This window comes from Agrilus planipennis, unplaced genomic scaffold, assembly GCF_000699045.2.
Source record: "Agrilus planipennis isolate EAB-ADULT unplaced genomic scaffold, Apla_2.0 scaffold213, whole genome shotgun sequence".
Lineage (NCBI taxonomy): Eukaryota > Metazoa > Arthropoda > Insecta > Coleoptera > Buprestidae > Agrilus > Agrilus planipennis.
In genome coordinates, this window is record NW_020439124.1 from 284,932 (window position 1) to 312,564 (window position 27,633).

The following is a 27,633-nucleotide window of genomic DNA, read 5'->3' on the forward strand; positions in this document are numbered from 1 at the left end:
CTTTCTCACCCGAACCACCACCCACCCATTCCCACGATTCCTGAAAGCAGGCTGAAGAGGGCCTTCCGCCCTACCTTCCGGCATAGTCCGGAGGGACTGCCCGCCCACCGGCATTACTGGCTGGTGGGAATGAAACACCCAAAAGTTTTTTTTTTTATTTCGAACAAAATTATATTCCCTTATTTACAATTATTGGGTAAATTTTTAAATAACATCCTTAATTTTCCAGGTTATCTGGAGAATTCCCCTAACCACTCCGCTTTTCTGACTTCCCCCTGACTATCCAAAAAATTCGACTTAATAAAATAGGTCTAAAGTAATTTGTTGTGTAAAGAAGCTTTAAGAGTTGCGTAAATAACCTAAACGTGATATTTTTCAATGTCCTTAATAAATTCAACGAAAATTGGATGCAATGTGTTTTCGCCAGAAATGGAAATGGACGATTATAGCTCCGTTTCGTTACCGTTATTACCTGGTAGATATTACACATCAGCTGGTTATACACAAACACAAAAGAGAATGCCATCACATGCACCGTATGGTTTCTATAGGTAGGTTATCGGCAACGGTTTAAGCATAATGAGTAATAATTACGGTTTGACCGTTGCGTTGGGTCGGTTGCGCTGCTGGCCGCTTACTTCCTTTCGTTTGTTTCGTTCGTTCGTCTTTCTTTATGGAAAACAAATTCGCAAACGAGGCTGTTCTTTGTACAAAACGAAACTGTTTACCCGTCCGTGTGTCCGTGTGTTTGGTGTTGCACAGACACGAGTTCAAAAACCTACAATCCAAGTGCAACGTACGAAGGCAGCTGACCGCTTTTATATATACATAGTATATATATGGACACTCACTTTTAACTCAATAACTTACTTACTTATCCTACGTACCTTCATTTACATGGTACTTTGGGTGTCCTGCGGACAACACCGGAAAAAGGGTGACAGTGAAACACCACAACTACCGCACGCACGCACGCATGCACGCACACACACTCGAGTATATCGTGACCGTATGCGTGAGCACACGTAACGTACACTAATAATCAGCTTAATGCGTTGCATTTCTATTCTTGGAGATATCGTTTTCCGACCATACGACGACGGTGGTTACGGGATACCTGAAGAATATTGATAGCTGATATACGTACCTTTCAACCGCAGTTTGATTAAAATGTGTTTGAAACAATGCACAATAAAAATACCCCATACATACGAAACCTGATCCAGGTAAACACAGGGCGTTGAAAATTAATGTAGGTAAAACTGTGGTTTAGGTAATGCTAGTATACTGTAAGGGTCATAGTTTGTCGCTGAAAGATGTTTCTTTTATCCAGTTTGTCGCAAGTTCCATCCTCCAGCTGTCTAACCACAAGTAACTGGAGAGGCGCCAAGGTGATACTTCACATAGCGTATCAGGAAATAGAAACGACATAGAGAGATACTGTAAGGGCCTTAGTTTGTCGCAGAAAGTAGCATTTTGCATCTAGTTTGTCGCTAGTCCCGTCCTCCAGCTATCTAGCGAAAAAGGAGTGGAAGGACATCAGGTGGAACTACACACAGCATAGCGCGAATTAGAAATGACGTAGAGAGATAACTGTAAAGGCCATAGTTTGTCGCTGAAAGGTGCTTCTTTTATTCATATTGTCGCAAGTTCCATCCTCCAGCTGTCTGACCACAAGTAACTGGAGAGGCGCCAAGGTGTTACTTCACATAGCGTATCGGGAAATAGAAATTACGTAGAGAGATACTGTAAGAGCCATAATTTGTCGCTGAAAGATGTATTTTTCATCCAGTTTGTCGCCAGTCCTATCCTCCAGCTATCTAGCGAAAAACGAGTGGAGAAGCAGTAGGTGGAACTTCACACAGCATAGCGCGAAATAGAAATGACATAGAGAGATAACTGTAAAGGCCATAGTTTGTCGCTGAAAGGTGCTTCTTTTATTCATATTGTCGCAAGTTCCATCCTCCAGCTGTCTAACCACAAGTAACTGGAGAGGCGCCAAGGTGATACTTCACATAGCGTATCGGGAAATAGAAATGACGTAGAGAGGTACTATAAAGTCCATAGTTTGTCGCTGAAAGATGCTTCTTTTATTCACATTGTCGCAGGTTCCATCCTCCAACTGTCTAATGACAAGTAACTGGAGAGGCGCCAAGGTGATACTTCACATAGCGTATCGGGAAATAAAAAAGACGTACAGAGATACTGTAAGAGCCATAGTTTGTCGCTGAAAGATGCATTTTTCATACAGTTTGTCGCCTGTCCTATCCTCCAGCTATCTAGCGAAAAACGAGTGAAGAAGCAGCAGCTGGAACTTCACACAGCATAGCGCGAAATAGAAATGACGTAGAGAGATACTATAAAGTCCGTAGTTTGTCGCTGAAAGATGCTTCTTTTATCGAGTTTGTCGCAAGTCTCATCCTCCAGCTGTCTAACGGCAAGTGACTGGAGAAGCGCCAAGGTTATACTTCACATAAAATATCGGGAAATAGAAATGACATAGAGAGATACTGTAAGGGCCATAGTTTGTCGCTGAATGATGTATTTTTCGTACAGTTTGTCGCCGGTCCCATCCTCCAACTGTCTAGCGAAAAAAGAGTGGAGAGGCGCCAAGGTGGAACTAAACACAGCATACCGCGAAATAGAAATGACGTAGAGAGATACTATATATAAAGTCCATAGTTTGTCGCTAAAGGGTGCTTCTTTTATCCAGTTTGTCGCAAGTCCCATCCTCTAGCTATCTAACGACAAGTAACTGGAGAGGCGCCAAGGTGATACTTCACATAGCGTATCGGGAAATAGAAATGACGTAGCGAGATACTGTAAGAGCCATAATTTGTCGCTGAAAGATGTATTTTTCATCCAGTTTGTCGCCAGTCCTATCCTTCAGATGTCTAGCGAAAAACGAGTGGAGAGGCGCCAAGGTGGAACTACTCACGGCATACCGCGAAATAAAAATGATGTAGAGAGATACTCTAAAGGCCATAGTTTGTCGCTAAAAGATGCTTCTTTTATCTAGTTTGTCGCAAGTCCCATCCTCCGGCTGTCTAACGACAAGTAACTGGAGAGGCGCCAAGGTGATACTTCACATAGCGTATCGGAAAATAGAAATGACGTAGAGAGATACCACAAACTCCATAGTTTGTCGCTGAAAGATGCTTCTTTTATTCACATTGTCGCAAGTTCCATCCTCCAGCTGTCTAACGACAAGTAACTGGAGAGGCGCCAAGGTGATACTTCACATAGCGTATCGGGAAATAGAAATGACGTAGAGAGATACTGTAAGGGTCATAGTTTGTCGCTGAAAGATGTATTTTTCGTACAGTTTGTCGCCGGTCCCATCCTCCAACTGTCTAGTGAAAAACGAGTGGAGAGGCGCCAAGGTGGAACTACTCACGGCATACCGCGAAATAAAAATGATGTAGAGAGATACTCTAAAGGCCATAGTTTGTCGCTAAAAGATGCTTCTTTTATCTAGTTTGTCGCAAGTCCCATCCTCCGGCTGTCTAACGACAAGTAACTGGAGAGGCGCCAAGGTGATACTTCACATAGCGTATCGGAAAATAGAAATGACGTAGAGAGATACCACAAACTCCATAGTTTGTCGCTGAAAGATGCTTCTTTTATTCACATTGTCGCAAGTTCCATCCTCCAGCTGTCTAACGACAAGTAACTGGAGAGGCGCCAAGGTGATACTTCACATAGCGTATCGGGAAATAGAAATGACATAGAGAGATACTGTAAGGGTCATAGTTTGTCGCTGAAAGATGTATTTTTCGTACAGTTTGTCGCCGGTCCCATCCTCCAACTGTCTAGTGAAAAACGAGTGGAGAGGCGCCAAGGTGGAACTAAACACAGCATACCGCGAAATAGAAATGACGTAGAGAGATACTATAAAGTCCATAGTTTGTCGCTAAAGGGTGCTTCTTTTATCCAGTTTGTCGCAAGTCCCATCCTCTAGCTGTCTAACGACAAGTAACTGGAGAGGCGCCAAGGTGATACTTCACATAGCGTATCGGGAAATAGAAATGACGTAGAGAGATACTGTAAGGGTCATAGTTTGTCGCTGAAAGATGTATTTTTCGTACAGTTTGTCGCCGGTCCCATCCTCCAACTGTCTAGTGAAAAACGAGTGGAGAGGCGCCAAGGTGGAACTACTCACGGCATACCGCGAAATAAAAATGATGTAGAGAGATACTCTAAAGGCCATAGTTTGTCGCTAAAAGATGCTTCTTTTATCTAGTTTGTCGCAAGTCCCATCCTCCGGCTGTCTAACGACAAGTAACTTGAGAGGCGCCAAGGTGATACTTCACATAGCGTATCGGGAAATAGAAATGACGTAGCGAGATACTGTAAGAGCCATAATTTGTCGCTGAAAGATGTATTTTTCATCCAGTTTGTCGCCAGTCCCGTCCTCCAGATGTCTAGCGAAGAACGAGTGGAGAGGCGCCAATGTACAACTACACACAGCATACGGCGAAATAGAAATGACACAGAATTACAGTATTTTTCTACGCCATTTCTATTTCATGATACAATAATGTGTAGTGCAAGTTTGACGGCTTTCGCTTTGTTTGTTGCTGGATAATTGGAGGACAGGCTAGCGACACATTGACTAAAAGTATCACTTTCAGGGACAAATTGCAGATCATATAGTATTTTTCTGTGTTACATCTATTTGAAGGTATGGTATGTGTAGTGCCAGCTTGATATCAGGCTGTTTCCAGCGGTAAATTTTCCGATTTGATATTAGAAAAACCAAAAGCAGCATTTAACCTCACCTTACAGAACCTGACCTACCGTTCTGCAGTGTAGTTATCTTTGAAACGAAGGTAAAAATAATGAATTAAACGGAAGGCTGTTTTTCTTAGCACTTTTTACAGGAAAGGAAGTGCAGTTCCGAAGGTTGTGTTAGTTAAAAACATAAACTTGCTGGTGACATTATTGCCACTATAAAATAAATCTCCTAATACGTATTTTGATTTACATTTAAATAAACCATGTGACATGTTACATGTGTAATTACTTGATTACATTTACATGCTAAAACGATTGTTTAACACATTTAAGTGGTTTATTGTGTGGGTATTCAAAGTTTTCCACGAAAACGTATCATGTATTGCGGAATGTGGTAAAAATATTTTTCTTTTCACATTTATATAAAGGAACAAGCATGATAAATAAAATTAAAATTATGAACTTTCAACATAGATAGACCACAAACATATTTAGTGTTAAACGCATATTAACGCCCTTTCTATTGGTGGTAGTTGGTTTTTATGCGGGTGTCGTTAACGGTGAAGTTAAAGAAGACTTGACATCGCGTTAGATAGCCAACGTTTCGTTCTCGATTATATCCGAACATTGTTTTGGTTCGACTTTCCGTTTTAGATTCTCTACTTCAGAAGAATTCTGAAGACGTCCCGTGTAATCGAAAACGAAATGTCACCAGCATATAACAAATGATGCGAGAGATGCGTAAGATGATTGGCTTTTTCATCATCTTGTAAATAGTCAAACAAATGACTAGAGCGTAGGTCTATTACGTTGAGGTGCACGAGTTCGAATACTGCAAAGTTGTCTGACTTTTTAGCTGGTTTTGTATCGTATATAGAAAAAGGAAAGAGCGTTTAGTATAGTACATGTTTGTAGATTTAGAAAAAGCTTTTGAAAATGTTAAATGGGACAAGATATTAAATGTACTTAAAAATGTAGGGATGAGTTACAGAGATAGAAGAGTGATACTTAGTTATAGAGTTATAGAGCTGGAACAGCAACGTAGAGAAGTTAATATTAGGAGTCAGACAGGGATGCACACTGTCACCGCTACTTTTTAATTTATACATCGAAGACGCGAACATCATTAAATACAGTACAACTGTAGGGATAAATATACAGGAGTTAAGACGAGTAAAGGTAGACGTAGATTAGATTACTGTTCGCAAATGGTTAAGGATGTGGGATGTTCTAGTCTTAGGGAAATGCAAAGATTAGGTCAGGATAGTAAAGTGTGGAGATGCGTGTCCAACCAGTCTTAGGACTGACGGCCTAATGATGATGATATGGTAAAAAACTTTGGTTTATAAACTAAGAACAATAGGTTAAACACANATTTCATCAAAATCGGATAAACAAGTAATCAAACATAATGTCATAGATAGACTACGAACATATTTAGTGTTAAACGCACATTAACGCCCTTTCTCTTGGTGGTAGTAGGTTTTTATGCGGGTGTCGTTAACGGTGAAGTTAAAGTCTAAGACTTAACATCGCGTTAGATAGACAAAGTTTCGTTCTAGATTATATCCAAACATTGCTTTGGTTCGACTCTGTTTCAGATTCTCTACTTCAGAAGAATCCTGAAAACGTCCCGTGTAATCGAAAACGAAACGTCGCCAGCATACAACCACTGATACGAGAGATGCGTAAAATGACTGGTTTCATCCTCTTGTAAATAGTCAAATCACTAGAGCGTAGATCTATTACGTTGGGGTGCGCGAGTTCGAATCCTGCAAAGTTGTCTGACTTTTTAGCTTGTTTTGTATGGTATATAGAAAAAGGAAAGAGCGCTTAGTATAGTATGTGTAGATTTAGAAAAAGTTTTTGACAATGTTAAATGGGACAAGATATTAAATGTACTTAAAAATGTAGGGATGAGTTACAGAGATAGAAGAGTGATACTTAGTTATAGAGTTATAGAGCTGGAACAGCAACGTAGAGAAGTTAATATTAGGAGTCAGACAGGGATGCACACTGTCACCGCTACTTTTTAATTTATACATCGAAGACGCGAACATCATTAAATACAGTACAACTGTAGGGATAAATATACAGGAGTTAAGACGAGTAAAGGTAGACGTAGATTAGATTACTGTTCGCAAATGGTTAAGGATGTGGGATGTTCTAGTCTTAGGGAAATGCAAAGATTAGGTCAGGATAGTAAAGTGTGGAGATGCGTGTCCAACCAGTCTTAGGACTGACGGCCTAATGATGATGATATGGTAAAAAACTTTGGTTTATAAACTAAGAACAATAGGTTAAACACACTAGATCTAGCTAGACGTTTTGTATTCTACCTTGAGTAGAGTTCGGTCGTTCAAGTGCTTCAAGATGTAGATTAATCTTCTTCAATAAATTATCTAATGCCTATAGTAGTGAAATGTACTTATAGTACATTCGTATAAACAAGTGCAAACATACAAAATTATGCTTTAATGGTCCTTGAGCAAAGTCAGGAATGACGCGGAGATAGCTTTTTGTTTGTACTAGTTTTGAGGGCGAATAAATATACACATATACGTATTGTGTAAATGCGTGCAAGTGTGATGTGTACGCTTTTTGGACACCACACAAAAATAACTAATCTAACTTGCAAATGACGAAAAAAAAAAGTAAATTTGCACCGTGGTGTGAATTAATTCTGTTTTGTTTGGATAAAATGGAATTAATTCACACATTTATTAGGTCAAACAATCGGTAAACTGATAAAAGTTGACTCAACATTTATAGAACACTGAACAATTGAATTTGAATGTTTACTTTTTACTAATGGATTAAGTACCTACTCGCTCTTTGGGGTAATTCTAATAAGGACGCATTGTCCTTTCCAAAGTTACTAAATGCATAATAGTTGAATAATTAAGTATAGTTTGAACGATCAAAGTCGGCATAATCTACAATAATTTATCTGTGGGAATAGACGTATTTTTTTTTCTTGTTTCCACTTAGGACTGTAGTCATTTGCTGCGTTTTCAACACGCTCTTGTTAATTTAGGAAATGTTTCATGGTTGGAATTATATCATTAAACAAACGTCTTTGCTTTTCTAAATTCCTAACAATGTTGAACTTTGTTTAAAGTCCGATGCTGCTAACATGCCCAAATTTAGACCATTGCTTAGCATTCGGGAGGACGCCAGTTCGATTCCGGGTCCGTCTGCCTTGGTCCAAGTTTTTCTGTGGTTTCCTCGGATCACTTACGCAAATGCTGGGGCAGTAATATTCCACAGATAATCTTTCATTCTCTTCTGTCTTCATTTCGTCTGTCTCATCTTTCTCACCCGAACTACCACTCACCCATTTCCACGATTCCTGAAAGCAGGCTGAAGAGGACCTTCTGCCCTACCCTCCGGCGTAGTCCGGAGGGACTGCCCGCCCACCAGCATTACTGGCTGGTGGGAATGAAACACCCAAAAGTTTTTTTTTTGCTCAAATTCTGTTTGTCCGCATCTCTTTCTGTTGCAGATCAATTGGTGTAATGTTATTCCTGTTTTTATTGGGCTCGCTGCAATTCCTCCCTGACATCTCTTTTTTATGCTTACGATATTCCTTACAACGTCTGCCGTGAGGCAAAGTGGGCATTCTATCTGCAACCGCTCTAGCTCTAGTTACGAACGTCAAAGATTTTCCTATTGTCGAAAGTGGTGTGAATAAAAATTCACATTGTATTAATAAATTAATGTACAAAAAGTAGGGGTATTGTGTTCATTAAAACAATACCTTTTGTCAAATTAAGAGTATTTGAATAGGTTGTTCAGAGTCGTGGTGAAACAATTAAATGGTACCATGAAGAAAGAACAATAAGCCCTTGTTGATTTTTAACACGTTACACACTTCAATTAAGTTTTGTTACCTGCATTTTTAATTATAGAATAATATTGGCCCTCCTAATGATTTGGTGTATTATAATAATAAGTATTCGCGAATGCCATAAGAAATATCTTAATTATTGTAGATTGAAATGAGTCATTCGTTTCCTTTTGTTTTCACTTTTCATGTAGATGACGAGATAAAAAACCTTCGGAAAATGTTGAATTATTTATGACTAATGCTTTTCATTTTCCTTTCCCTTTTTATCTCCTATTGTTCTTTATGAATCATGACGTATCGGATATATTTTTCTTTAAGAAATTGTAGCATTAATTATTATTTCTATATACAGAAACTAAAAAGAAACAGCATTGACAACTTTCACACTCATCATAGGTCAGGCAAACAGGTAAAAAAATTAGAGTAAATATTGTGATTTTTTTAGTGTTATGTCTTAGACGGTTGACCTTTATCTCAAATAGAAGTTATTATTTAATAATCAAGGACGGCCTTGCGTATTGTGTTCTATAGTCACCGAGAAAAGGGGGCAACGGAAAATGAGGATATTTCTACTTCTCCCTCATCGTAAATTAAGCGTCTGCCGCGCGTTATTTGCCCGAGCCACCAACGACTCGATGCTAAGCAGTTCTGTGTGAAATATAGTAGCTAAATCGTGAGGGCCAAGTCGCGGGGATGAGCCAGCATTTTAATATATGATATTATAATGATTTTGCTACATGAAAATAATTGATTATAGGTTGTTGTTGTTTATTTGTCTATAACGTTTGTCTCAAAAGCATCCCTCTTTAACTTTGCTTCAAATTGGGTTCTATTTTTTCTCCAATATTTCCAAAGATCTTTAGGGAATTACTTTTGAAGAATTGGAGATTGAATTAAAATTACGAACAATTTATCAAGATAACAGACAACGCGTAAATATAGGTGTTACATATTTTGTTGTTATTTGAAAAACGATTTGTTTAAGATAAAAACAACTGAAATGTGTAAAATCTTAGGCGTCAATGATTTATCTTTTTGACACCTGACTTCCTTCCTTAATCTTATAATTCCTCCGTCAATTATTAAAGCAGTGTGGAATCATAATTCATAATCATGGGCACCTTAATTCTTCTGAGATAATGCAACATATCGTTAAACACAACTTTATTTAAACCACTTAATACATTTCCGCATGTGCAAATATATGTATAATAATAATAATAATAATAATAAACATAGGTTCTGAGCATAACTATATGTAAAAGAATTAGAAATGGCTGTATTGTTTATTCATGAGGTCCGAAGTAACATTATTAAACTAGATACATACGTATGTGCAGTTATGCATGTGTAATAATAATGGCTAATGAAATTGCAAATTAATGGAAATGTTACATCATTTTTTGAACATACGAGGGCAATTCCAAAAAGAAGATCTCCAAAGCGCTGGGGTGGCAGTGAATTTTTGGCGCGACTGTTGCCAACACTGCCATGTCTACTGTTTAACCCTCCTTCAAACAAACCATCGCTTAGCAGTTGTTAGAAATGAAGCTCCTGTATCTAACTGCCTAAGGTGTGAAGTTTGCGAAATTATTCGGTTTTGAACGCAAAAAGCAAAACCTAATAAAACTTATCAACAGTTGACTGAAACATACGGATGTTGAAAACTGAACCACATGGATGTTGAAAACATTGAACCCAAGAAGTTGTTCTTTTCACCTAAAGAAATTTGTTGGAAGTCAACGCGTTATCGGTGGTGGTTTACGTATAGTTTCCGATATTTCCACATTTTAATGTCTCCCAAGTTTTTTGCATCCATGGATGAGTTTAGTGGAGATTAATTTATATCAAAAACCGAGTAATTTCGCGAATATTACATCAAACGGAACCATCAAGCTGGAGCTTCATTACGAATAGCATGCTAAACGATGACTTCTGGGGTAAACACCATACATGCACTGTGGGCAATAGCCGTACCAAAAATTCCCCAGCAGTCCCAGTGCTTTTTGAAGATTTTATTACTTTTGGGATTGCCTTCGTAAATAAATATGTTTGTAATGGTGGCTTCTAGTACCTAATACTGTACTCTACAAGTAAAGAGAAAAGATATAAGAAAAATTATGAGAATAGAGGAAGCTAAGGAAGTCGAAAAAGTGAAGAAGGGATAGAATCCTGGATTTTCTAAGAGAAGTACTTGTGAGACATATACAAATATTGGAAGGCCACACAGGAGTAAAGACAATTAGAAGAATTTTTGTAGGGCTAATTTCAATACAAAAATATAAATTAAAAATTGTTGCTACTGTTACGCTCTCGTCGGGAATGGAACCCGGGTTCCTGGTTTTAAGCACCATTGCTCTACCAACAACGACAACAGGTACCTAACTACGTAGGTCACAGAATCATTGAACCAATGTATAATTATCATAAATAATGAGATCATTGTCGGTTAGGGATATTCTAGCTTTCGGGTAATACGAATATTGGTTTAGTATACGAAGGAGTGACGAACCTGTGGTGATGATGAAATTTATGTAAAGAAACTGAAGATTTAACATTAAAATTTTTAGGATGAAGTTATAAATAACATACTACATATATGTTAACTTCACCTCCACGATGAATTAGATAATTACATATAATTCTAAAACGTTCTTGGAACAAATACGTTGCTATCTCCTTGGTCTCCTTTAAAAATTATTACCTTAAATGTATTATTACAACAGGCAATCAGTTAAACAAATGATAAATTCAAGATCGTAATTAACTAACGTATGTAAACGGAAAAGTCTGGAAAGAATTTTTTTTTTTATTATTGATTTATTGATATTTAGGCAGCTACTCAAAATCACGGTCGCTAATCTAGACCTCTTTATTAATTAAAAATTCGCCTAATTGTAATTAAAAATATGTTATTCGTTATCTGTACGATTAATTGTAAAATATTAAATGTAGAAAAGTTTGTGAAAGTTTGACTCTTATTTCAACAATCTATTTACTATAGGTCGAATCTTGTTTTCGCAATCAAACCATCATTAACTCCTTGGCAGCGTGAGGTAAATTTTGAAAGAAACAAATTAGGCGCTTTTTTTATTCAATTTCGCTTCGAACCATTTGATATTATGATATTATTCATACTAATGATGAACGTTCTTTATACCAAAGATAATTGCCAGAAATTCCAGCTTCTTAAAAAATAAATATAAAATCCACGGTATCTAGGTAATTTGTTTCACTAAATTATGCGCAATTTTAGATTTTATGTTGCCTGGAAAGTTAATTTTAAATGGCCGGAAGCAATCGCTTCAATTATATCATAACCGTCTTGATTTTGATGCTATAAAAATTAACGACATTTGAAAATGTTGTGTTTATTGCCACCTAATCAAGTATGCTTCTGTTGTCGGCGTCAATACTTTTAGAACGACGAGTAGTGGCTGTCAAATTAACAAAGTGAGGTTAGGTAATCTCGTACTTGAATCATATTAGACATATATGTATATATTTCTACAATTGAATGTCGCTGAGTATTGTTCGAATGCCAGTATCATAAAGCGGCTTTAGACGGGTCTGTTTAAGAAGGCGATGTCTGTAGTAAAATACTGGATTGAAATAAAGCTATTTTATTAGACTAAAAAGCGATATGCCATTTATTTCATTTGTCTACTTATTTTTAGACGCTGCTGAAAGGGTAATAAAAACAGTTGTAGTTTGTAAACATCTTTGTTTTTATACGACAATTTACTGCAGACTTCGCCTTCCTAATTTGACCCAAGTCGACATTTACAATTTGTTCGATAAATATGCTCTCTGATTTTTTGCACAAAAACTAAATGTATCAGTGTTTTATGTTAAAAAAAAATACTAACCCCGTAGACTGTTCCTTAGAATAAAAACAATAAAAAAATCTTTTTCCAATGATATTCTTATCAAAAGTGTTGTTTTGCGATAACATAAAATTATGTACCCACCCACTCCTTAAAAACGTACTTTTTTACTTGCTTGGCGTTACTGATTGATATATTAGTCACAATCGAGCTTCAAAACTAATTAGTTAATTTGTTTATTTTCAGGAACATGACAACAACAGCGTACTCATAAGTGGACAACAAGTGCAGCAGCAGACTTAACTAACTAACTGGTTATCGCAATTATCTTCTGGAATACCACTCTCAAGGTCAAAATAAAGATACAATTATTATTGTCTGTCGCCTTTATGAAAACGTCCAGCACGCTACAAGGTCACCGGTACCCTGTTTAGCATGAGCAACGCAACCCGGAACAAGGAATAAAACATACATACGTCAACAAATAAATAATTATTATTACAACAACAACAGGTTCGCTTCAACGAGAACAACAACAATGGCTGAATTTTTAGAGTACGACTGGAGGACCAATTTCATTACGAAAGATTTGATAACGATCCCAAAATCCCAGAAGAATCCTGAAGACAAACACATTAGCATCCAGGCATTAAGAGGGTTAATATATCAGTCTACGGACAGCGAGTTCAAAAATAATGTCCAGCAAGACGACACGACACTCCTCAAGTTCCTCTACGCCAGAAAATTCGACATAGACGAGGCCTATCAGCTTATACAAAATTATTATTGGTATAGGAAACGAAACAGTCAAATTTTTAAGGATTTCTCCATCGACGCTCCAGATATAAGGAAAGCTTTGGAAAACGGTCTGCCAGGTGTTCTGCCAACCAAAGATCGAAAAGGAAGATGCGTCTTAATTTTAACGGGAGTTAATTGGGATTGTTCCTATTCCCTGTTAAGTGTTTATAGGTCTCTCTTATTCACGTTAGAACATTTGATAAACGACGTTCACAATCAAGCAATCGGTTTCGTTGTGATAGTTGATTGGACAGAATTCTCTTTCAGGCAAAGTACGAACCTTAAGCCCAGTGTACTAAAGTTGATGATTGAGGGATTGCAAGACTGTTTTCCGGCCAAATTCAAGGGGGTGCATTTCCTCGGTCAGCCGTGGTATGTGGAAGCAGCTCTCACCTTTATTAAACCCTTTCTCAAAGATAAATCAAAGGATAGAATTTTTGTACATGGAAATAATCTTAGCACTTTACATGACCATGTTCATAGGGATATTTTACCGGCGGAATTCGGGGGCGAACAACCCAGTTACAACCCCGAAACGTGGCTAAAAAAGGTGCTGGAAGAAACTAGCAATAATAATGAGTCGTGATGAAATTTTGTCGCTTTAAAAATAGTTTAGATAACCCATGCAACGCAGAAAAAAAGATAAGTTATGTTTGTCGAATATTACGCGCAGATTTTCTGATAACAACCTGGCTTGACACTAAGCTTATTTTTCTATAAAATCGGTGGGATTTAGGGAGTTAATCGTTTTAAAATAGGTTTCAGAAAAAACATGACTTGTATTGATAATGGCTAATAACTCTACTTATTTTTAGTAATTTTAAGATTAAGAATGAACTTCGAGATGTATTATGAGAAACTTGAATTAATAAAAAATTAAAACCGTGGTGTATATTAGCTAGCGTCAGTGGGCGAAGCCTCAAGGTGCCGTCTCATTCTCGTGCCAAAAAATATATTTAAAGTGGTAAAAATTAAACCAATTGTGTCACTCTTAACTGTGGTGATGAGCAAACGTAAGACTATGACAAGACTAACACAGTCGAGGTCTTGGTTTTGACCTAGTACATATAGTCTTGGTCTTGGCCTAACACATGTAGTATTGATCTTGGTCTTGGCCTAACACATGTAGTCTTGATCTTGGCCTGGCCTAACACATGTAGTCTTGATTTTGGCCTCACATATGTAGTCTTGGTCTTGGCCTAACACGTGTAGTCTTGGTCATGACGCAGTACATATAGTCTTGGTCTTGGCCTAACACATGTAGTCTTGATCTTGGTCTTGGCCTAACACATACAGTCTTGATCTTGGCCTGGCCTAACACATGTAGTCTTGATCTTGACCTAACATATGTAGTCTTGGTCTTGGCCTAACACATGTAGTCTTGGTCATGACCTAGTACATTTAGTCTTGGTCTCGGCCTAACATATGTAGTCTTGGCCTTTGCCTAGCATATTTATTTGTGGTCTTGGTCGAGTACAATTAGTCTTGGTCTTGACCTAACACTTGTAATCTTTGTCTTGACCTAGCACATTTAATTTTGACCGTGGCCAATCACATTGAGTCTTGACCTTGATCTAGCACATTTAGTTTTGGTCTTAGCCTAGCACATTTAGTTTTGGCTTTGGTCTTACTTTTCAATAGCACGTAGTGACTTTGGTCTTGTTCTTGCGAGATCGCTTCATGTTTTAGTAAAACTTGTAACAGTTTAGAAAAATTAAAATGGTGTATACTTCGTTCGTAACCCTATTGCGAGAATCGTGGTAAATAAGTCTTGCTCTCGGCCTTCGTCTTGTTCATTTAGTCATGCATTTAGTCATCCAAGTATAACTTTCAGTCTTCTTCTTGCTAAATGTGCAACATTAAAAAAGGATAAATCTGCAAGATCAAGACTATTTTTGCTCATTACTACGTCCGTGGAGGTCGCCCCCTCCCCCTATTTACGCCACTGGTTCAGTGAATGCTTTAGAATTCTAAGACGATGTTAATTACGATATATTTGTGTGAATCTCCTATTAAGAAATTGTGTAATTTTTAAATTAAGCAATTAATGATAAAAGATATGATATGGCTGATGTATGACCTTTCAAAAACAATTCATAAATTGAAAGATATTACTTTTTTGTCTGTTGGATTTGCGAAGAAAATTTTTTACCATATCCCTACCGAAAGTGGTATAGTAGTAACAATGCGTATTTAGACCTCGGGAAGATAATACAGCACCCCTTCCGGGACGAATGCCTCATTTTCTTCCCTTCTCTTTCCTAGAAAAGTATGTTTTGTTTCTTTTTCTGGGAGTTTTACTTAAATAATGATTAATATCCACAATTAAACAACAAATTATTATTGGTTTTGTTACACCTATTTATGTATTTATTATTTTAAGCACATAATGTTCCATTTCAAGTGTTGTATTTATACGAGTGATAAAACGTGTTAGTTCCAAGGTCAATTTAATACTGCGAATGCATCTTTGCAAATATTCGAAATTGATTCAGTTATACAGATACAGAGCATGCATTATTTTATACAAATGAGAAATCAAATTGTAAACGTGTGTCTTCCAAAGATATTTAATTTTTTCTGTTAATTATTATGTATGTATGTATGAATGTATGCATGTAGAGTATGTAGTGCACATTTCTTGGTAGTATTATTACTATTTACGAATATTAGATAATTATGCTATAAAAATAATAATTAAAAAAGTATTGTGTGTACCAAGAGAATGAGAACAATGTTTAATAAAAAGTTATGTTTATCTTGTGATTTTTTACCTAATAAATTTAGATTTTAACAGTTTTTTTTATTAATTAAACAATTGTACCTTATGCCAATGATAGCTTGTACAGGATCACAGAAGTACTTATTGTTTCTATTTTTTTAAAGTTTCTAGTCGGTCACTTGTAGTTGTTACTAAGGGTTATTGACATTGCCCCCCCCCACAACACCATTTTGTGTAATTAATTTTTTTATGTTCATTTAACTTGAATTTAAAAGCTCTACTCGTTTGACCAATGTAGATGGTTTTAGAATTTGTGAAGTTTATTATTAATACACACATATACTGTGCTTTTTTTTCTAATATATCTGTATTCTTTTTTATTAACAAATAGTATATTTAAATTTAATTTATTAACGGTTATTGTATTAATCTTTGGTTTATCTCAATATATTACAAATTCTACTAGGATTTTTGGAAGAAGACGCTAGAGATCGCATGTTTAGCCAATTGATAATGAAAAAAATATTTATAACCGTAAATTGGAGAAAATCCACTTTTTCTAGTTATAAAGAGAATTATAAGTTGAAGATTTTTAAAATTCTTCAGCAGAGACTAAATTACTACTTAATATGTTAAATAATGCAATTAAAAAAAAAAAATGAAAAAATTCTTATAATTGTCCACTTTTTGATGCATCCCCCTGTTTAGGAAAAAATTAACGTTCCCCGAAGAGAATCCCATTAATATACATGCGTAAGTAGATATTTTTTTATTAAGAAGAATAGATAATAAAACTAATATTATTGTTTTTGATCGATACTTTTTTGTCTATTAATAAAATAAAGCATTGTTTGCTTTTTGAATCGACTAAATATATTAAATAAGACATAAATATCCGGGATTGTGCACATAAACCAGGCAAAATATTATTTTAAGTATTTAGATAAAAAGATATGCTCTTAATAAACATTATAAGTAAATAATAATTGTTTGAAATGGCTGCAACACGCGGTTAACAAATTGGAATTATTCCGTCACGGATTTTCTCGATGACAAAACATCCGCACGCTTAAAATAAACATAATTCGAAAACATACGTATATGATCAATTTTTTTCTGACCTTTCACCTATTTTTATATTATCAAAAGAGAGATTTTAGTTCATAATTAATCAACAATAAAACATAAATTGAAGGTACTATTTCGAATCAACAATATTAGTGAACAGGAACGGAATATTATTAACAGATGTCCCAGATAAGGAGTTCTGAATACGTCAGGTATCGGATCCAAACGGGATACCAGGCCCACCTTACATTTTAATTAACGTAAAAAAATAAATTCAAGGAAAAATATTATTTACACTTTTGGTGGAGGAGCATGACACCGTAACAGAAACGCATTTAACATGACTTTTTCAAATCCTTTGGGATCTTAGAAGGGTCCTTTATTGAAAACCTGTAGCAGATAATACTCATGAAGCTTATCCTATAATTAAAAGAAATTTTAGATAAATAGGGTACAGTAGTAGTAATAAGAAAGAAACGAGGTAGGAGTAATTTTGATAAAAAGCGACCCATGTAGGAAAGTACAATTGGGTTAGGTGTGAGCCAGAGTAAGCTTACTAGCCATGAGTTCTGGGACAAACTTGAATTATAAGTCTGGGCTAGTTAAAATACTGAATGATAACATCGGACCTGGCTTGGCATACAACCTTGGACCAACGATGAATTCCAAAGATGTGTCAGAGTTGATGTAGTGACACTTAATCTTCTGCCAAAATTAAAATCAATAGTGGCCCAGGGAATTTTGAATTTAAGTATATAAAACGAGTCCCCGATTAATGTAAGTTGACCCAAAGTTGGCCCAAGATTAATTAGCTGAAGGTAATATAGCCATTTTTGGTCCTGGTCTGGGATAGGGAAAATTACCCTTTAATTGTATGTCTAACTTGGTCCAACCTTGATGAACACCGTTCAGTCAAAGTTGGGCTACCCATTGTTGGGCCAAAATTCACCCGATCGTAGTTTCTACATGGGGAAGAAAAGGCAGATACGTGGAAAGAATATTTATAAGACCTAGAGTTGAGAGATGTATTAAAGAAGGAAGGTATAAGTGTGGAGATAGGTGGGCTAAGTTTTTCATTTTGCATTAAAAGGTTTAAAGAATAATAAGACACCAGGTATGGATGAGATACAGGCGGAAATCTTAAAACGTAGGGCGAGGGGTTACATATCGTATATTTAGGCTAGTTAGTCATATATATGAGGTAGGGAAAGTCGCAGAGGACTATAAACGGGACGTGGAAGTAACCATATAAAAAAAAGAGAGTCACGGATAGGTGCGAGAAATTTAGAACAATTAGCTTTAGTTCCCATATGTCAAAAATCTCAACTAGAACTGTACAAAGAAGGATCAAAAAAGGGTGGAAAAACTATTAGGGGAAGACCAATTTGGCTTTAGAAGGAATAAAGGAACGCGGGAGGACATTTTGCCTTTGTAGGGAAGAACAGAGAAAACGACAGAAAAGGGAAAGATCGCGTACATAGGGTTCGTAGATTAAGAAAAAGTTAAATTGGTAAAAAAATGTTAAATATACTTAAAAATGAAGGGATGATGTGCAGAGATAGAAGAGTGATATATACATTGTATAAAGAGCAACTTTAGGGATAGTTATAAATGTGGTATTATATGCGAATGGTGAGGATATCGTGGATAGAGATTAGAAATGAGGAGGTCTTAGAATGAGTAGGAGAACAGGGGCGTTAGTTATGGAAGTCAATGAGAAGTAGGCGAGACAAATTAGTTGGACACCTTGCCAGGCAGGAAGAGCTAGTTAGAGACATGTTACGAACAGAAGTTAACTGGAGTAGAGGTAGACCTAGATTGGAATATTGTTCAGANGACAAACTTTTGATAATGAAGTTGTAATAGACCCTAGTTCATCCTAATTTTGTAAGTAGCCTTTAAGTATCGAACCTTTAATGAGCCGAAATATGAATTTATTGTCAGTTTATTCACAGTTCCATTAGCTTCAGAAGCAAAAGTTTGTTTACTTCAGTCCCTGAAGAAGGTAACTTTGTTATCGAAAAGTGCTTCGGACAACTACAGTGTCGTGTTTTGGCGTTGGGGTTTTTGAGCTATTCTGTTTGTTCTAAAAGTTTGTACTAAAAGTGTGAATAGAGTTTTGAAAATTAAAAGAAGCAACTGAGCACATTTCATCTGCTCGTGCTCCTTTTTAGAGTTTGTCTGATATACAACTGTGCAATTTGGTAGAGCACTTAATTCTACTGGCTACCAAATTTCTGAAATTATTAGCGTTCTTTAAATAATCCTAAAAGTGTTTGAAACTTAATTATGAAAAGTATTGCTATTTGAAAAAACGCAGCCAACATCCTACAATGGTATTCTGATTAACCATGGGTTTATTAAAATTGGAATCACAGGATGAATGTTTGAAAACTTCTGGAAACTCTACAGTCTAACTCATACTAACAGGCCTTCTTCATTTGAAAGTTATATTGGTTTCTAAATCATATCTGACGAAGTATGGTCCACCTATTTTCAGTCATACATTTTCGTTTTTGTACCGAGTTATTCAATAATTTTTGATATCATTTCGTCTATGTTAGTTGGCTAGTTTGACTTTTTTTAACCAATTGTACCATCTAGTAACCGATAGCTAAGACATAATTTATGTGTAGGTAATTCTGTACCGAGTCCTTCGAAGAATCATTAGATAGTAGTTTATAATTAACAACTTGACATAGTTTTGAAACCTAGGCAACACAAATTGCACGACATTCAACATTTATAACATAGTGAGCGGTGGAAAAATAAACGCAACAAACGAGCGAGCGAGAAACAGACGACGGGGGTACCAAGTTTCATTATCGTACATTATTATTATGTAGTGTACAAAGTTAGTTTATATCACGAAATCTAAGAGTGAACAAGTTTGTGCTGCCGTTTGCTTTTGCGATAAAACTCGAATTTCATAAAAACAATTAGAAGTTACAGTGCGTTTTGTAACATATGTCATAGACAAGTAACGTTTTAAAACATTTTTGATCTAGTTTTAAGTGATTGCTCGATCGCGATGAGGCGATGGTACCAGAAACGAAACCGAAAGTAAAACTGACGGTTCCGCAATAATCTCCGTTTCTCGAGAGATGTTTGGTAATAGGTAAGTGAAAGTTTAGGCCGTTATTAAAATGGAAATTATACAATTTAGGTTTTCTTTCTATAATCGACGGCGTGAAATTCACCTGCACGTTGCTGATAACGATTGCTGATAACAATTGTGTGGCCTAAAACTGAACTTGGCAGACTTTTGAGATAAGGATTATGATATTGTTAGCCTAAATGTTCCGCTATAATTAATACGTTTATTTATATATACTTATAAGTGTTAATGACTGAAAATTGAAAATAATTATAAAAGTTTTTAGTACGTGACACGTTCTTGCATCGTGCGTAAAACTTCCGCATCAAGGAGTTTTAGAAAATATAACTTTCTTTCGTGGAAATGACTTAAAATGGCTCACTTATCAAAAAATTAAATGAAAACATCGAAGGAAAGGTGTTTTAAACATTGTTTTTTTGCAAAAATAAATAGTTTAAAGGTACGCAATCTTTTCGAGTTTGTTAGTCTTGGATAAAAGTTCACCCTTCTTCCCTTTGGAGGGCCTTTCTTACCCCCTTCCATGAATATAGTTCCAAAATGATCCTAATTTTACTATCAGTTACTGCCAAAGTCGCAAAAGTTACATACTTATACACAATAACTTATTTACAAAAAAATTGTTTAAAATATATTCCTCCCGATATTTTTATGTATGTTTTTCATAATGGAGCCCTTTTAATCCACTTCTAAGAAGAAAAAGTTGTGTTTTCGGAAAAGCCGTGATGCGGAAGTTCTGCTAAAACTTGTATCTATTTAAATTATTTTTTGGAGATATTGGAAATTATTACTATCAAGAGTGTTATATCAAAAGTGAGAGAGAGTTTGATGGCCCACCTGGAAAACGATGAAACTTCAGGGAATTTATTAAAGCGGAGGGAGGGTAAAATATAGTTGGATTCTAATTGTGAGGGAAGATTTGAATATTCTAAACGCATGATTATCTTTGAATATTGGTTACTTGTTTTCCATCATTAATCAAAAAGTTCAAAAATCAAGTCATTATTATCACAGGATCGTCAGTCCAAAAAATGATTGGACACGTTCTTCCATTCGTTTGTACCCTGAGCTACTCTTTGCATTTCCCTAAAACTGGGACATCGCACATCCTTAATTCCTGTTTTTGCTTCTAATATGCCTCTAACTAACCTTTCAAGATTCTCAAAGTGTGTTACCACCAAACTTCTACTTAGCGACTTCTGTAGCTCCCTCTGTTCTTCAGTTTTTTCCAACATCTTCCCAATTTTAACCTTTTATATACACCTTCCCATAACAACACATTTGTGTGTATATCAACAACTTTTCGGTTTTTTTTTCGCTGTTCATATTTCGTGTACAGGGCCATACTTCAATAATCTTCTTCGAATTTTTAATTTTTCTATTCGCGACCACGTCCACCTATGTGTGCATCAATTAATATTTCGATTTAAGTCAACACATTCAGGAACATCATACGGTTTTTCTTTAATAATAGCACGAAATTGTGATGTTAAAAATAGTAGTAAGTAAGGTCAATCTGTACGCTGTGGATTTTCAGAATACGAAATTATTCAACAAATTCGATTTTGTTAAATCGCTACGTTGAAATAAACTGCAAACCGGAGGTCAGTTATTTTTGCAGTTTGTAAATATTTAAATAGGTAAAGAGGAGTTCCGGAAAAAACATTGCTATTTGTATTTTAGTTCTACTGGGGTATACCTAGCTACACCGTTGGGAACACAATTTTTGCATATTGTTTGATTTTATTATTCTGACTATTAGTTTTGAAATTAAACTGTATTATTACCTGTCCGACTAAATTCGTATTATTATTTTTACCACTAGAGAAATAATTTTGTTTAAGACATAGTGACACTACAAGGTATAACTATGCTTAAATCATATGGGGAATAGGTTTTTGAAAGTAACATCCATTAGCATTTAATAAGAAAGGCTAGTGAATGGTTTCTCCTAATATACGTCACTATACTATAGTTCCGGCTATTATTTGTTAAATAATGTTCTTACTTTTATCGTTAGGTAGAATAATGCAATTATAATAATAAATTAATAAAATTTACGGGTATTATAGTAGGTACCATTTGATTTATTGAATTTCCCGGAATATTACGCTGTGTTTTGATAACGATGTGGAAATAAAAAACGCACACCATTTGATACTTAATTAGTAAAAAGTTTTTGTATTTTTTTTCTATCACGACTAAAGTGCTCTAATCAGTGGGGTTTCCTTCCCGAAACTTGCTTATGAAACTCCTGACTTGTCGGACTACATTCTCTCCCCCTCAAATTATTGACAATCATAGACATAATTTTTTGCAAAACAGTGGTGTACATGGTGAATATAAAGACAGGAGATGAAAAATTAGGAGTGACTGACATTCTGTATGTAGGAAGTCAGATAACTCAGGAAGGATGGAGCAGTAGAGATATAAAAAAGAGGATACTGCAGGGTTGAGTCGCCTTTAGTAAAAAGAAGTCACCTCTATGCTAGCGAACGGTTAATTTAGGAATTCGAAAAAGATTGTTAAAGGTATGTACGGCTCTGCACGAGTGCCCTAACGTGAACCATGTGCGCACCGGAAGAGAAAAGGTTAAAAGCGTTCGAAATGTGATGTTACAGAAGAATGATGAGGATACCGTAGAAAGAGAAAATTAGAAATGAGGAGATATTAGAAAGAGCAGGATAACAGAGGGCGCTATAGGAGCCAAAAGGAAAGGGCTAGTTAGAGACATGTTAGAAGCAGGAACAGGAGCTAAGAAGAGGAGAGGTAGACTTAGATTAGATTACTCTTCACAAATCGTTAAGGATGTGGGATATGTAGGAAATGCGAAGATTAGCTTAGGATAGAAAAAAATAAATTCAACCAATTTTAGGGTTGATGATCTTCTGATGACGATGATGTTTTTATAACGAGAAATCTCATAAAGAATAACGATTTCGAATTCCTTTTATATGTTTCCGATTATTCAGAATCGGAATCCCAGGAAACGAGATGACGTCCTGATCTTCTTATCGCTTAAAAATGACAATTACCTATTGCCGTGAGAAAGTTACGGTGTATAATATGAGATTGTAATCTTGTGGGATGGCAGTCAGTCTCAATGTCAACCGCCTTCGTTACACCGTAAAAGAACATTATACGAGTATACACATAATACATTTAGCATTCTGTGATCGTGATCTGCTTGGGGTGCCATTGCGGTAAGTTATTTTTATCGTTAGGCCAAGTAAATATCGCATTAACTGTGAATACTATACATACCATGTTTAATACCACGCCACGGACAATAACCTGACCGATCGACGAGGTGCAGTCTCACTCTACTTATTGTTGTTAATACATTATAATTTTCACCGATCGAACAAGAATAAGAGCTTACTGGTTGCTCGCAGATACTAGGACTAATCACTTCAAACAATCATCTGGAGATCTAGACTGTATTCTAGTTATAGACGATAGGTTTCTAATGTAATTTTGTGGAACTGGGATAATTGATGATAAGAGACTTTGGAATAAGTTGACGACTAAAATCTGTAAAGGTAAACGTCTAGATGATGGGGTGGGTGGGATCGAAAGAGGAGGTCTCCCCCACCACTGTATCAGAAAAAGTTCGTGGCGGTCTCACCCCCATAAAAAGTTATGGGGGTTAGATGTAGAGGGGATCGAAAGAGGGTAGGGGGGATCGAAAGAGGGTGGTCACCTGAGTAAAACCCCATAAAAAATTTGCGGTGGTCTCACTTAATAATAGCACGAAATTGTGATGTTAAAAATAGTAGTAAGTAAGGTCAATCTGTACGCTGTGGATTTTCAGAATACGAAATTATTCAACAAATTCGATTTTGTTAAATCGCTACGTTGAAATAAACTGCAAACCGGAGGTCAGTTATTTTTGCAGTTTGTAAATATTTAAATAGGTAAAGAGGAGTTCCGGAAAAAACATTGCTATTTGTATTTTAGTTCTACTGGGGTATACCTAGCTACACCGTTGGGAACACACTTTTTGCATATTGTTTGATTTTATTATTCTGACTATTAGTTTTGAAATTAAACTGTATTATTACCTGTCCGACTAAATTCGTATTATTATTTTTACCACTAGAGAAATAATTTTGTTTAAGACATAGTGACACTACAAGGTATAACTATGCTTAAATCATATGGGGAATAGGTTTTTGAAAGTAACATCCATTAGCATTTAATAAGAAAGGCTAGTGAATGGTTTCTCCTAATATACGTCACTATACTATAGTTCCGGCTATTATTTGTTAAATAATGTTCTTGCTTTTATCGNTGGTACAGTGGTGGGGGAGACCTCCTCTTTTGATCCCCCCTCTTCCCCACCCCCGAAGGAGGTGGGGGCCATCATCTAGACCTTTACCCTTGCAAATTTCGGAGATCCCCTAATCATCCCCTAGGATGTGAAGGGATGACATTTATGAATGCCTTTTAAATTCCGAAATTCTTATAAATTCATTTCAGGAAATTATTTCAACCTTCCACGAATCTTTTCCTGTAAAGCTTATCGTTTATCAATTTTCTCTGCGTTTAATCGCTTAATGCCTGTCTGGATCCCATATAGAAACAGCAATTGTTGGTGTACATGTGGGAAAGTGCGAGCTATTATGATAATATTGTTAAGCTGTTGGGTGTCTATTGCATACATGTATGTGTATCACACTCTCTGCTATGCTATGGAATGACACGAAATTGTTGTAGGAGACGTGAATGAGGTCGACACGAAACTTCTTCACCATTTGCAAAGTCCTTCTACACACGAAGAAATATCAAATTATTTACAAGCAAAATACACTGCACTTTGATATTTTTATTGGTTGACCTTTAAATTCGAATATCAATAGTAAACAATAAATAATTGAATTTTCTATTGTAAGCACTGTAACGAAAATCTAATATTTCTATTTGTTTACACAGATATTAATAAGTAATTTATTTAATTGCAATAATGCAGTTTTTTATTTAACAATCTCTTATTGTTTATATTACTTGTAAAATCACTGTTTACTACTTTCTTCGTTCGCATATTGTTAGCATCAATCGTCTTTATCGACTATTTTCTGTCGTCCACTTATTATGCTATGATGTAATGTTTCTGAACATTTTCGGAAGCTTCTCGTAAGTTCCTTATTGTTTTACAGTCTGTTCCCTGGATGATTTATGACCGCGGCTAGCAGCTTGTGGGAGCATTATCTAAGGTGCCATCGTATCGATCACCACTAACAGCACTTATTCATAATAGTATTTATTAACGGTACCGTGGGATGTTAAATAGTTCACAGTTAATTATTACTGTTTTCTTGATTTCAATAGTAACCATATCGCTATTTTAGGGTATTTTGAAGCTCTGTGTAACTGTTATATGTAATTAGTTGATCCTCAAAAAAACAAGATTTCGACTTTCAACTTATAGATAGTTTTATTTTTAATTTAAAAGTTCCTTCGTGCAATTGGTTATGGATTGGTGTTTAGCTTAAAATTCTGTAAACCAAGAGACAGCTTTGTATCACCGCTTTAAGTTGATGATTTTCTTCCAAAGGAATAACGTGACATTGTTTCAAATTTACAGGGAAACAAAGTGTTATCCGTTTTTTAATTCAACAAGACTCAACTGTTAGAACGTACCACATTAGATGTGTTCCTGAGAGCAGAACCGGACTATCAAGTGGGTAGAGCCCACCACTCCGCTATTGTAGGTACTTACATAGGAATGTCAATCGCAGTCTTCAGCAGGCAATGAGAATTACAAGAAAAAGTTAGTGTGCCAACCTTGAAGTCTTTTCTATGTACATTTATGTAATTGAAGTATATAAATGTACACAAAAGTGTCTGTGCACTACTTATACATAGCACCACCAGGGCAGGGAACCAGAGATGCGATATATGTGACTCAAATACCTGAGGAAGGTAACCTTGCTACCAAAAGATACTTTGGACTATTTAGAGTGTTCTACAGTTTTCCAGTCTTATAGATCTAGGTTTCATAAAAACTGTCACCTTACATCTTAGAAATCGATTATCCAGAAAATTCCTATTTTCCTTTCTCTGTTTCGAATGAATTTTTCAGAACAGTTTTAAAGTCACTAATATTTGAAACAGGAAATCATTTCATAAACGTTTCTTTTATTTGAAAGACTTCGTAGCAATCATTTTTCACATCACTGCATGGAACATATAGAACTGTAATATACATGCGCTGTTTAAATCCGACTTTTATTAATACAGCCATCACGTAGGTATGCTATATGAACTTGAACTTGAAGAAATACTAATTAAAGTCGTTCCCACGGTGCAGTGGTAGCGTAAAACGGATGTTTGAGAACTACAAAAATTCGGTGTAAGTAATTCTAAAACTTGGTTAAAAGTTGTAAATATGGCAGAATAGAGCGAGTTTATGATACTTACACGAAGTGTTTAAATATTTCCTGGCGCTCTAAACTAAAGAAACCGTGCATTTTAACAACGTTTTTACACTTCATCATATTTGATGATCCAGACAAAATTGTTTTCAGTTTTCAGAGATAATGTTTACACAACAAATTATCTCTTTAGATTTCATACGTTTCATTCAAATTGGAAAAAGTTTTCTCCTCTGAGGACATGGAGCAGGTACTTTTTACTTTTGTGGCATTCCTTCAGCGGTTATTGCAGAAGATATACGCTAAAAAGAAGTCTGCTCTCTTCACTCCTGAAACCTTTAAAAGGATAAGGTTTCTAGAAGTTTACCTAGAATATTCTCGGATTCTATAGTTTTTGAAGCATCGACTATTTTAATTTTTAATCTTGTGATCACCATTATCAACATCATACGATCGTCAGTCTGAAGACTGACTACATACCTCAACACTTTCCTATCCTGAGTCAGTCTTTCGTCGTTTTCCGAAAAATAAAATACATCGCACACCATACTATTTGCAAGCAGTAATTTTATCTAGGTCTCATGAACTTGAGTTACTTCTTTTAAAATCTTTCTTTTACCTTCCATTTTCTTTATTGGCATACATAGAACCCACTGCTCTCCTGCCTATTCTAAAATCTTCTCAACTCTAACCTTACATACGCGATATTTTTTGTTTTATATCTCACCCGTTATACAATCTTGACTAATTTGACTTCCTAGATATCGAAAATCGAACAAATCTTCCAGTTTTAGCTTGTATTTATTTTCTGTCTATTACTCTACTTTCACTTCCTGTTTAACTCCATTGCTCATCTATTAATACCTCTTCCGAGCGGCATGGCCCAGAGGTTTAGAACATTGCTTAGCATTCGGGAGGACGGCGGTTCGATTCCGGGTCCGTCTGCCTTGATCCAAGTTTTTCTGTGGTTTTCTTGGATCACTTAGGCAAATGCTGGGGCAGTAATGTTCCACAAATAATCTTTCATTCTCTTCTGTCTTCATTTCGTCCGTCTCATCTTTCTCACCCGAACCACCACCCACCCATTCCCACGATTCCTGAAAGCAGGCTGAAGAGGGCCTTCCGCCCTACCTTCCGGC

The 27,633-nt window shown here is 36.0% G+C and overlaps 2 protein-coding genes across 6 annotated transcripts in view; both read left to right on the top strand.

The window, feature by feature from the left end:
• Positions 1-15,970, top strand: part of LOC108738854 (clavesin-1) — a 26,686-nt gene extending 10,716 nt beyond the window's left edge. The window contains exon 2 of the mRNA XM_018472458.1: positions 12,661-15,970. Coding sequence (XP_018327960.1) covers positions 12,953-13,798 — 846 coding nt within the window. The 5' untranslated portion in view covers positions 12,661-12,952 and the 3' untranslated portion in view covers positions 13,799-15,970. The remainder of the gene's footprint in view (positions 1-12,660) is intronic.
• Positions 15,971-19,768: 3,798 nt separating this feature from the next.
• Positions 19,769-27,633, top strand: part of LOC108738852 (myosin-3) — a 49,621-nt gene continuing 41,756 nt past the window's right edge. For all 5 annotated transcript variants that reach the window (XM_018472452.2, XM_018472454.2, XM_018472453.2 and 2 more), the window contains exon 1: positions 19,769-20,120. Coding sequence is in view for 1 of the 5 variants with exons in the window: in XM_018472457.2 (XP_018327959.1) it covers positions 20,107-20,120 (14 nt within the window). In the remaining 4 variants the exon portion in view is untranslated. The remainder of the gene's footprint in view (positions 20,121-27,633) is intronic.